This window comes from Musca autumnalis, unplaced genomic scaffold (genome assembly GCF_047663935.1).
Source record: "Musca autumnalis isolate F117 unplaced genomic scaffold, ASM4766393v1 scaffold_3, whole genome shotgun sequence".
Taxonomy (NCBI): Eukaryota; Metazoa; Arthropoda; class Insecta; order Diptera; family Muscidae; genus Musca; species Musca autumnalis.
In genome coordinates, this window is record NW_027411866.1 from 173193893 (window position 1) to 173207279 (window position 13387).

At 40.2% G+C, this 13387-nt stretch overlaps 1 protein-coding gene across 2 annotated transcripts in view; it reads right to left on the reverse strand.

The window, feature by feature from the left end:
* Nucleotides 1–13387, reverse strand: part of nej (CREB binding protein nejire) — a 46457-nt gene that overhangs the window by 14449 nt on the left and 18621 nt on the right. For both annotated transcript variants that reach the window (XM_073975461.1, XM_073975463.1), the window contains 2 exons: nucleotides 4681–5055; nucleotides 22–4524 (listed from right to left, as the gene is read on the reverse strand). In XM_073975461.1, the coding sequence (XP_073831562.1) occupies nucleotides 22–4524; nucleotides 4681–5055 (4878 nt within the window). The remainder of the gene's footprint in view (nucleotides 1–21; nucleotides 4525–4680; nucleotides 5056–13387) is intronic.

A 13387-nucleotide genomic window follows, 5' to 3' on the forward strand; every position in this document is an offset into this window, starting at 1 on the left:
TTAAATTTTTGCAATACTTACCACATTTCTTTTTCTTGTCGCCAGCATTTGGCATCAATGGCTCTGGCGCTGCCGGTTTAGTTTCGGTCTTGACTTTTACATCACCTCCTGCTCCACCGGCTGAAGAACCATCTACCATAGGTTTAATATCGTCTTTACTGTCACCGGTTCCTACAGCCTTGGCAGCTTCACCACTTGTTGCTGTTGCATTAGCACCACTGCCACCACCTGCAGCCTCATCAACTTCCATAGGCTCTGATTTGATTTTCACATCACCATCTTCAGTTTTAATTTCCAATTTGGCTGTGCCATCGTTGTTAACCTTTTTGCCAACACCGGCGGAAGATTCTTGCTGAGAATTTTCTCCGGCACTGCCATCGTCCATATATTCCTTCTTAATGTCATCTTCTTGCTTTATGGAATCCAATTTACCCTTGCAAGACTTACCACCGCCGGCATTTTGTGAATCGCCATTGGGAGAGTTAGGTGGATCGTCATCGTTGTCACGGGCTGCTGCTTCTAGAGCTGCCATTTGGGAGGACAAACTATTGCTGCTACTCACTGGTCTTGTTGACGGTAATGCTGAACTAATGGCTGAGGTAGTTGTTGTCGTCGTAGCAGTGCCGGAGCTTCCTTTGCCCATTGATGTCATTTGTTGCAGATTTTGGGCTGGGCCGTTGCTGGCGACACTGGTTTCAGTTGCTGATGTTGTTGTCGTGCTTGATGTACAACTTGCCATGGAACTTGCTATTGGTGTGGATCCTGTACCCGCCGCCGTAGTCGACGCCATTGACGTGGTTGTTGATGCCGAGGTAGTGCTAGATGAGGACAACATTGTAGCAGTGGCGGTTGTTGTGGTGATTGTTGTCGATGACGCCGATACAGGCGCTGTTGCCGACACCGTTGACGCTGATGCCGTTGGTGTTGTCGCAGACGACGTAGAGGTAGACTGCAAGCCTACGGTTCCTGCACTTGTTGCTGTTGTAGCTGCAGATGTTGCATTTGCTGAGGCGGGAGATGAAGGATTCAATGATGCTGCTGCTGGAGGTGGGGTATTTCCACGATCACCACCTATCGTTTGCATCAGCGGTGGTACCGATGGTGGATTGTTGTTAATCGGGGTACCTATGGGACCATTTGTTGTAAAACTAGGAGATGGACTAGGCGCTGCGACCATGCCGCCAGCGGCACCCACTGTTCCTGCGGAAGCGGTACTTGTTACGCTGGTTGGTCCTGATGCACTTGTACCACCACCACCTACTACCGCTGAAATGGATTCCATGCTTGTAGGCGTTGGAGGCATATTTCCCATGCTTCCTGCACCTCCGGCACTGGTCATCATGTTTTGTTTTTGTTGTTGCTGCTGAGCCATTGGAGATGTAAACGGTTGCTGTGACATTTGCGTATTACCAGCACTGTTGCTGTTGTTGAATGGTGACTGTGGCATTAGCATTCCACTTTGCTGTTGTTGCTGCTGCTGTTGTTGTTGTTGCATCATGCGCTGTTGTTTCATCATCTCATTCAATTGTTGTGAGGTATGAGCACCGGTTCCACCATTAGCGTTGATAAATTGCTGCTGCTGACCCGGTATTGGACTTGTCAAAACACCAGCTACTCCTCCAGTGCCAGGCTGTCCTTGCATGGCTTGTCCAGTGAATGGTGAGAGTACAGGGTTTGGAACCACCATATTTTGCTGCGATGCAGAAATTCCTCCACCACCCATGCTATTGCCTCCAGGACTTGGTCCCGGAGGTCCAACCAACATGTTACCTTGTTGCGGGAATTGCATACGTTGTTGTTGCTGCTGTTGTTGTTGCAAAGCCAACATATTACCACCAGGTGAATGACTACGCATTCCGGCCATATTTTGGCCGGGCATGAGACCACCACCGCCAACATTACCAGGCGTTTGCCCACGAAGTTGCATCATACCAGCGCCTCCCATTGGCATGCCACCGCCCTGGTTCGGACCCACTGGTCCACCGGGACCAACACCTCCTCCCATGGGACTGACCATGGGCCTTATTTGTTGCTGCATTTGCTGTTGTCCTGGATGACCTCCAGGAGGCATTTGTTGACCCGGTAATCCACCTGCTGAAGTAGGTCCAGTACCAACGCCGCCAACACCACCACCGCCTGCTACATTACTGGGTCCAGCTCCAACTCCTCCAGCACCAACCCCTTGTTGTTGCTGTTGCTGCTGCATTTGAATAAGTTGTTGTTCCTTCCTCTTGATCCTTTTTTCCTCCAGTTCCTTCTGAATTTTGTAGATCTTCTCGGCTAGCAGGTGGTAGTATTCTGATCGAGATTTGGCCATTTCGTACATATCACGCTCGACCTTTTCTGCATAGGAGACAAGATTGTGCATGCGTTTGTCTAACATGGTGGCTGGGTCGGATGTGGGGAAAATTGCTTGTACTAATTTGTGCACTAAATGCTTACGAAGGTCATCTGTGACAAGTTCTCGCCAATCTTTGTTTTCGTCCGTTCCCCCACCAGAAGCATTTGTTCCACCTGATCCACCCCCAGGTACACCACCAGAATTTTGTGAAGTAGTCGGCACACCTCCGGCTCCGGAATTATTAGGTCCGCCAGGAACATTTGGTACACCTTGCATGCCACCAGACGCATTTTGATTGCCTGCTACATTGTTATTGGGAGCGGCATTATTAGGGCCACCCACTAAGCCACCGGCTCCACCTCCTGCTTGGGCTTGCATTTTCATCTTGGCTAATTCTTGTGGTGTAAGTTGTTTATTTGGTGGTGCTCCACCAACAGGCCCACCGGCTCCAACCATATCACCGGCATTTCCACCACCCAGAAGGTTGTTTATATTGGAATTATTGAAATTGTTGTGTACATTGACCGAGAGGGGAATGTTCGATTGTTGCTGCTGTTGTTGTTGCTGATTAAGGGCATTCGCTTGAACTTGGTTGGGATCTGTCGGTACTTTGACACCGGGTTTCAGCAAATCAGATAGACGAGGCGTGGGTACTGACATTTGAAATTTATTAGGTCCACCTGCTCCGCCTTGCAGCAGCATTTGTTGTTGCTGGTTTTGCATTCCTCCATCGGGACCTGGACCATTTCCACCACCACTTATCAAAAGATTATTAACAACTTGACGCATGCCGCCTTGATCATTATTTCCGGCAGAGGATGGACCTACAGGCACACCGCCACCTCCAGGTCCTCCAACCGCTGTAGACATTACGCGCGCAGTTGGCGGAACTCCGGCCATTCGAATGCCTTGCATTTGTTGTTGTTGCGCATTCACGGCATTACCCTGTAACATATTATTTGGTCCACCTGCATTGCCCACAGCTCCCTGCATCCCCATGCTATCGAATCTTCTAATCTCTTGATTAGGATTCTGAGAGGCATTTTGCATTTGCTGTTGCATGTCACCAGCATTAGGTTTCATATTCATTTGGCCTTGATTAGGTCCGACTAGTCCCGGACCTACTGGCATGCCGCCTGCGCCAGCCGTTACATTTGGAGCCACACCGCCACCTTGTTGTACTCCTCCAACACCACTTGGCTGCTGTGGACCACCAACCTGTTGTGGACCGCCAACACCTCCGGGAACTTGTTTATCGTTGGCATTAGGTTGTCCTTGTTGTTGATTGGCGTTGTTAGGTCCGCCGCCGCCACCAGCATTGCCTCCATGATTTTGACGGAATGGGAAGCAAATAATACAATCGGATCGCTGGCAAGTCTTGTAATGCAGAAGAATTTGTCTCGATGATATGCAGTGCTGCATGGTACAATCTCGACTCTGCTTACACGTAGCCATGTGTGTAAGAACATCCTGCATTGGTTTACAATATTGGACGTTACATTTCTCGCGATTTGGATTGAGACTTTCTCGCCGGTTACACTTGTGTGCGTGCAATAGCAGCATAAGTTGCTGTTGAATTTGTTTTTTACGCTCATCCGAGATATGTTGACCTCCAGTGCCACCACCACCTGCACCACTGCCAGCACCTGCATTGCCACCACCGCCGGCGTTACCACCTTGTTGAGATGTTCCTGGCTGTTGTTGTTGCTGCTGTTGTTGTTGCGACAACATCATGGAATTTTGTTGTGGACCGCCGGGTCCGGCGCCCGCTTGTGGTGGTCGAATACCACCCATAACACCAGCACCCATTAGACCGCCCTGTGGGTTTTGTTGTTGATTGGGATTCATTTGAGCATTATTCATCTGTTGTTGCTGTGGTCCACCGACCAAACCAGCACCAGTGCCATCAGTACCACCTACACCGGCGCCACCCATTCCTAGTGGTACACCGCCTGGTCCACGTTGTCCCTGTTGCATAGCCGCAGTCATATTTGGTGGTACACCACCATGCTGCGCTGCGATCTGTTGAGCTAACATTTGTTGCTGGGGATTATTGGCATTGACATTGATGCCACCTTGAGGACCGCCAGGGCCTCCATAGTTGCCAACGTTGCCGACACCAACCCCACCGCCATAGGGTCCGTTCGGTCCAACACCGCCACCAACCATGTTGTTCATTTGACCTATAACACCAACGAATGAAGGAATCGAACAAATAATTATGGACCATTAGGAGTTTTAGGGAAAGATGAGAGATTAGTCACATAAAAGGGAAATGTATCTTATGTTAGACAATTGTATCTTAAATAAGTAAATAATTATTGTTAAGTAGAACTTACCCATTTGCATATTAGGATTCTGCATGCGAGGACCACCTCCTATACCACCGGGTCCATTGCCACCCATCAAATGAGGACTAGGACCACGTAACATGTGTTGCTGGCCCACCATACGCATCATTGGTCCATTTTGCATTACCTGGGGATGTCCACCGGGACCACCCATGTGCATGCCCTGTTGGGGACCACCAACCGCAGGACCCATATTACCAGGACCAACTGGACCAACACCACCGGGACCGGCATTCATCATACCACCGGGACCGGCGCCAATTTGTTGTTTTATCATTCCGGCACCACCGACTCCCATGCCGCCCATTCCACTATTAGTTAGCACCATATTACCCATATTTCCCTGAGCAATGGTGTTCATACCTTGAGAAAAAAGAAGATTACACAGTCATATGGTGGTTTCTAATATATAATTTTATTTTCTATGCATAGGGGGAAGAGGTAATTTCCCACTGTTAGAATTATAAAAATTATTAATTTTTTCTACAGGCAAGAAAGTAATTCCCAATACAGGGACGCCGAATAACAGATTCAAAAACGTCGGCATCAGTCGTATTGTACCCCTTAAACATTACAGACGTGTTTCTTCTCAAATTATAAATTCTTTACTAAACCCAATAACAAATTAGAAAAGTACAGCTATTCTTGCCTTGTGTCTTGAATTAACACTTACAAGAATAAAATAGTTAAAACAACAACATTAAGAGACAGTGCGACGACGATGCTGTTGCCTCTCAGAGGCATAATAAAATGAGTAAAAAGGCAAAACCTAATGGCTCTCCCCAGGGAGCAGTGAGTCAAAACTTTTATCTGCCTCTCCAAACTGTAGATGATGATGATATTGAAGATGTCAACGCTAATGATGATGTACAAATCGATAATTCGATTAAAGTAAAGATACCCCCCATTACCATACTAAAATGCAAAACAGAACAAATACATGAGTTGTGCAGAATACTCAAAATAAATGATTACTCAATCAAAAAGATTTCAATTGGATTGAAACTTTTTTTGACCAATGGTACAGATGTTGATCCAGTCTTAAAGGCGCTTAAGGACAATCTTAGCGTAGAGTTTTTCACATATACCGCAAAGCATGAAAAACCTTACAAGGCCATTCTTTTAGGTTTGGATAAAATGGACCCAATGATATTAAAAAAAGAGCTCATTAATATGGGATTAAAATGCATAGACGTAAAATTGGTGACTAAAAAAGTTGAAACTTACAATCAAGAAAATATCATTTATGTAGTATATTTTCAAAGAAAGTCGATTAGCCTTAAAGAGTTGCGACACGGATACTCTTCACTAAACCATATAAAAGTAACATGGGAATACCAAAAACCAAATAGGAACAAAATTACCCAATGTTACAACTGCCAGATGTTCGGCCATGGCTCAAACCGTTGTGGCGTAAAAACTTTCTGTGCTAATTGTGCTGGTAATCACAAAACATCTGAATGTAATGGTTCAACCGAGAAATGTGCAAACTGCAACGGTGCCCACAAATCATCTTCTCTCGATTGTCCGGCTAGAAAGACTTTCTTAGAAATAAGGCAGAAATATCAGCCAAGAAACCGAATAAGACCGACTGTACAATACAAAAACAGCGCAAATTATGGTAATGTTTTTCCCAATACCCTGAAACAGGGAGAAGTCCCACGCTCTGCTGAATGGAACGTTCCTCAAACGAATCAGGACACTCTTTTTGCATTAGAAGAAATGAAAAATTAACCCTCGAGTTGATTTCAAGTTTAAAGAAGTGTAAATCTAAGGCTGATCAGTTTGAAGTCGTTACTTCGCTGGCATTTAAATTTTTAAATTGATTCCCCAATTGAATGTAGTTTCATGGAACGCAAGAGGCGTTCGTAACAAAGTAAATGAACTATTTAATTTTTTAGAAACTGAAAATATAAGTATATGTCTGCTCAACGAGACCTGGTTAAATAGCAGCTGTTCGATAAAAAACAAAAATTTTACTTGCTACAGGAAAGACCGCCAAGATCAAAGGGGTGGAGGAGTGGCAATTTTAGTTAAAAAGCATATTCAACACCGATTATTACCAAGTCTAAATACATCATTAATTGAAAATATTGGCATTCGAGTACTGTCAGAGAACGATTCTATTGATATATACTCTTGTTATTTCCCAGGAGGTAATAGAAATCTCAATACAAGAAAACAAAGTTTTTCCTCTGACCTGAGAAAACTCACCACCTCTAGCAACAAATTTATAATTGGAGGCGATTTTAACTCAAGGCATGCGTTCTGGGGCTGTAGAAGGAGCAACGTCTGGGGAAATATTCTTTATGAGAAACTCCAAATGAGTAATTTACAACTTTTATTTTCATCAGACTGTTCATATATTCCCGCAGATCACAGAAGAAAGCCGTCAAATCTTGATCTTTACATAACCAACTCGACACAACTTGTTAGTCGTGTTAAAACAATAAATAATCTTGGATCAGATCACCTGCCATTATTCTGTAAAATAGATTTTAATGGAGAAATTAGAGAAAACAATTTATATAACTACAACAAAGCAGATTGGAACAAATACCGGCGGTATATTAACAAGAATCTACCTACAATCTACGTAAACAACCTTGTCCTCGAGGAAAACCAGATTAATGCCAAAATAAATAGTTTTTCGCGTATCATAAAATCTGCTGTTGAATACAGTGTTCCAAAGAAAAGATCTAATTATTCCATAAATACAATACCTCATGATATTAAAATATTAATACAACACAGGAATGTATATTCCCGAAACTTTAAACGTTTTCGTGATCCTGATGATCGCCGTCAAATGAATAGGCTTAATAAACGTATAAAGGAAGAATTAGAAAAGCATAGAAATAAGTCCTGGAATGAAATGTTATCGACATTAGACAAGGGGTCGAAACCGTTTTGGAATATTTCTAAAGTCTTGAAGAGAAAAAACAAACAAATTCCTACCATCATATATAATAATACGTCTTATTTTTCATCTAAAGACAAATGTAATGTTTTGGCTGAACATTTTCACAGAAACTTTTCTCTGACAACACACATGAGTGATCCCAGTACTATCGATGAAGTGAATAATGCAATTTCACAAATTGAACAAACAAACTGTATGGTTCCCGATACATTTTTAACAAGTACAAATGAAATTCACAACATAGTTAAACAACTAAAAAACAAAAAATCTCCTGGAATGGACAATATAAACAATTTATGTTTAAAAAATCTGCCACTTAACGGAGTTAAAGCCTTGACATTAATCATAAATTCCTGTTTAAAGCTATGCTATTTTCCCCAAATATGGAAGTGTTCAAAAACTATTCCAATCAAAAAAGCAAACAAACCTGGCGATTCTGTTTCGGAATACAGACCAATTAGTCTACTTTCTTCTTTAAGTAAAGTTTTGGAAAAAGTTGTAAAAGAAAGAATCCTAAATTTTATTGAGCAGCACAACATTATTCCTCCTCAACAATTTGGATTTCGAAAGGAGCATAACACCATACAACCTTTGCTCAAAATAAGAGATATTGTACACGATAACTTTTCCTCTGGTAATTCCACAGGTATGGTATTACTTGATATTAAATCGGCGTTTGATTCTGTTTGGCATAATGGGATAATCTACAAGATGTTCAAAATAAACTTTCCTATAGAAATAATAAAAATTGTGCAAAGCTTTTTACACAAAAGATCATTTTTTGTGGCAATAGGATCTTCTTACTCTGAAAGTAAAAATGTCATTGCTGGTTGCCCTCAAGGATCTTGCCTATCACCCATTTTGTACAACATCTATACGTCAGATATTCCAAGTCTTCATGGCTGTACAACTTCAATTTTTGCCGATGATACCTCGATTCTTAGTTCAGGTACTTTATCAAATGATATAATTGCTTGTCTTGAAGCTGCGTTACAGGAGCTAAGAAATTATTTCTTTAAGTGGAAAATTCTTTTAAACACTGAAAAAACTGAAGCGATATATTTCACAAGAAAGCGATGTTCGCGTTTCACTCCTCAGCGACCATTACGTTTTAATAATCAAGATATCACATGGAAGAACAACGTTAAGTACCTAGGAATTATACTTGATACTCGAGTTAATTTTAAGTGCCACATACCACATGTTGTGGACAAAATCAATAAAATAACTAGAATACTGTATCCATTAATAAACCGTAGATCGGAGTTAAATATTGAAAATAAAATACTTATCTTTAAAGGCATATTCCAACCATTGATGTTTTATGGAGCTCCAGTATGGTCAACGTCGGCTAAATGCCACATCAAGAAATTACAAATCTGCCAGAATAAGATACTTAAAATGATATATAACCTCCCTTGGTTATATTCTACAAAACGACTACACCATTTGACGGGATCTGAGTTCGTTCATCACAAGATAATCAGGCTGACAGAAAATTTTATAAGGAAATGCCAAATATCCCAGTATCAACATATTAATGAGCTAATACCATCGTAATTTTTATCCACTAACGTATTCCAAACCTAAATTGTTTAAAAAGGGTTTTTTTGTTTTTGCGTATTTTCCCTATTTAACCTAATATTAACTGTCTAAACTCATATGTTATATAATTTATAAAACAATGAAGTAGAAAAGGGATTACAAATTCCTAACCTCTTGTATATATCATATTTGTTACTTACATTTATATTATATTACTCGCAATAAAGAAAGAACGAAAAAAAAAAAAAAAAAAAAAAAAACGTCGGCTGAAAGTCTGAAACATCTGCACGTCTCCCATTGTTAGTTTTGTCATTCCATGACGCTATTGGATATAGCCCAAAAGTGACTCATGCTATGATCCAGAACTTTGTTCCCGTATTGCCTTAAACAGGCTAATAGAGGTTGCTTTGAATGTTTCATTTCTTCACAATCATGGCTACTGTTTTAACTCTAAAATCGGTTGAATAACGTAAATCAAGCTCAATAAGACCAAGAGATTTTATTTTAACGCCAAAGGCCACAAAACTTTCGTATTACACAATTTAATGGAATATACGAGAAACTCCTTCGAAACAAAATCTGTCAGTCAGAATTCCATATACCTATATTATCAACTTGCAAATCAGGGGAAATAGGATACAAAATGTTTATGCAACTTATGAACTAAACCAAGACATCCACCAACGTAGCCTCAATCCATCAATGTCAAGATTTAAAACCCATATTGGATTTTTTTATATTATTTTTAATACTTAAAATTGCAAGCAGAAACTTTTTTGGGCCATACCCATTTGAGGGGCCACCGTGGTGCAATGGTTAGCACGTCCGCCTTGCACTCAGAAGGTCTGCGGTTCGAATCCCAGGCCAAGCAACATCAAATTTCCAACGGTGGCAAAATTCCCCCTCAGTAATGCTGGCGACATTTCCTGAGTGTTTAAGCCTTGAAAAACTTCTCTACAAGTGGTGTCGTAAGACACGCCGTTCGGACTCGGCAATAAAAAGTAGGTCCCATATCATTGAGCCAATATGAATCGGCGTGCACTCATTGATATGAGAGAAGTCTCCCTTGTCCCATCTGGGATGTTTGTGGAACAATTATATTATTACCCATTTGAAATTGTTCTATTTATTGCTCTTGACGGTGAAATAAAACACTTCTTCACTGCCCGAGTACGTTTTTGCGATTGATTTATTATTCATCTTGCTCACGGGGAAATTTCATTCATGATAACCCCCATATAATTGAATCAAAGCTCAAAAGAGTTGCATATGGGCATAGTCCAATTTGGAAGTGGATCAAATTTTGGAAGTCATTCATTTTCGATAGATATCGCGCCCTCCAGTCATTTCACTTTTGGGCCACTACGTTAGGAAGCATGGGCTTGCACACGAAAAACATAATATTGCCATAAACAGGACCACAAGTATTACTTTCGAAAAAAATTCCAAAGAATCTTCGGACAGACTCTAAACTGCACTCAATCAAAAATGTTGAACTTTTGTAGGAGAGGGAGGTACCCTAAGGAGAAAACTGATATGGACTGATATGAGTTAAACTAAATTTGGCTGTTCCGTTCGTGAGTTATCTTACGCCGCATACAATTTGTGCCGTATGGCTGTATAGCTTTCGGGCCATTTTATTAGAAAATAAGGACAAGCCCCTGAAAAAACTTGTACCTTCGTAATGGGGGCAGCGAACACAAGTTTTTTTTTTGCCAAAAGAATCAAAGCTATTCGAATAAAGGTCTTGAATTGAATTTTCCCAAATTTTGTGTGGGAGTTACCCGAAGGAGTGGACATAGGGGGGGTTATCATGAATGAACTTTCCCCGTGAGTTTTGTTTTTCCGCCGTTGCAACTTAAGGGATAAAGTGAAAAAATTCACGGGGAATTGCCGTTCATGATAACCCCCATAGAGTCAATATTCGAAGATCTATGTCTAATAGAAATATTACGATGTACATTGTATGGACCAAATCGCTTACTGCCTTCCTTCGTAGGAACCGAAGGAGTGGACCGATTTTTCCCATCTTCGATCATATAAACTAAGTTTGAACAAAATATTGCGAAATCCAAATTCTTAGCGGGATCATATCTTAAATCGACACCAAATTGTCTGAAACGGATTTCGTCCCAAAACCATGATTTCGATGAGGTACATTTTGATTGTATACACCCTCGTTATCCTAAAATCTGAGGATATAAAAATGCTAACATATAAACCATTTAGAAAGGGGTGCTAATTATGCTAAAGTCCGTCCCATGCATAGAGATGCGAATTTGGTAAATACCAATTAATATGAGTAAGTGGGTATAATAACAATTGTTCCACAAACATCACAGAAGGGACATTCTCTCATATCAATGAGCGCACCACGGTTCATCTTGGGACCTACTGTTTATCGCCGGGTCCGAACGGCATGTACTATGAGACCATTTCTAATAACCCTCTGCTTCATTTTTATATATTGAAGAAGGCCGTTTGAGATTTGATGTCCATATGGACTTACGCTCGTGGCGTAGTTTTATTCCTTGAGGATGTTAGTTCTAACACCCTGTTTTTGTAAAATTTTTTATTCTTATCTTTTTCTAACTTTTTTGGCTCGAGGTCAGAGGGAAATAAAAACTAAATAATTATTACAAGAATTTTTTATTCTTCTCAAACGAATTGTCAAATTTTGTAGATCGATTTACTCGCTTTAGCGCAAATGTAGAGCGCTGATTTTTAAATAAGGAATTCTTAACGATATATGGAACGGGTATACGAAAAATTAGGTATGTATGTCATAAGGGTGCTGAGCTATGGATGCCTAAGTTATTACAAATATAGAGAACGAACAAAAATATTTTAGCTTTTAGGAGAGAGCGGAGGTGAAGGAGCTCCCTTTCTCCCTTCTTATCCATAAGCTCAAAACATTTTCATGAAAATTTTCATAGTCTGGCACAAGACTTAGATATTCTGTGTAAAAAACTGATTGTCTATTTCACTCGTTTAAGTTCCCAACTGTGCCCTTTTCTCATGAGCTGGGTTCTGAAGTTCTGAAGGCCAAATGCAAGTATTTTTCGAATTCTCGCGAATTTTCTGTAAACGGACAGTTTGTAACTAATTGTCGGGATGCGGTTTATCGATTTTCCACTGTGTTTCTCAAAGTAGCAAAAAAGATTGAAAAAAACTTGAAACCCAAATTTTTATGCTTTTCTTTCTCTTCAGTATTTTTTTCTTTGAACCGCTGGTCACCGAGTAAAGAAGCTGTCTACAATAATGACAGCTGCGAATAATACAGACTATGACCCGAGCGCTTCAAAAACCCTGCCCACCAACTAAATTCGGTTGTCCAAACCTGATAACTCATGACTACGACTGTGTAATATATTTTTTAAATTTACAAAACTTTTTGTGCGTGTAACGGGCAATCTATCCGTCCCGTGGAATTTTAAGGTGTATTCTTAATGGTACTTGCATTTTTGTATGTGTAGAAAAGAATTTTATTTCGACAAAAAATTAAAAAAAAAACTATATTAAATAGTCGGTATTTGTTTCTTTTTGTAGGCTGAGGTATATATATGTGTGTCTGTGGACAAAACTGACTTCAACTGTTTTCCTCGAGACATTTGGTGCGTTAATAACAATTGTATAGATTTATTCTGTATATGGATTTTCCCTGAGCCGACATTATTAAAAACCAGATAAGAAATTATCCGTCGATTTTTCTTAAAGACCTATGCATAATCTCAGCCTATTACAATAAAACACTGTGACTTATGTATAAGAGGTAGACCTCTGAATGCGAAAAAATATTTTTCTGTAACAATTATTTAAATTTCAATAAAATAGAAAATTTATGGAATATTAAGGTATAATCTTAATGGCACCTGTATGCTTGTATGAGCAGAAAACAATTTTATTTCGACAAACAATTAAAAAAACTATTTTAAATAATAGGTATTTGATTATTTTTCTTTTTATAGGCTGAGGTATGTATGTCTGTGGACAAAACTGACTGCAGCTGTTTTTCTCGAGACAACCTTTGGTGAATTAATAAAAATGGTATAGATTTATTCTGTATATGGATTTTCCCTGAGTTGACTTTATTAAAAAACAGATAAGAAATTATCCGCCGATTTTTCTTAAATACCTATACATTATCTCAGCCTATTACAATAAAACACTTTGACTTATATATGTATATATGAGAAAAAATATTTTTCCGTGACAATTATTAAAATT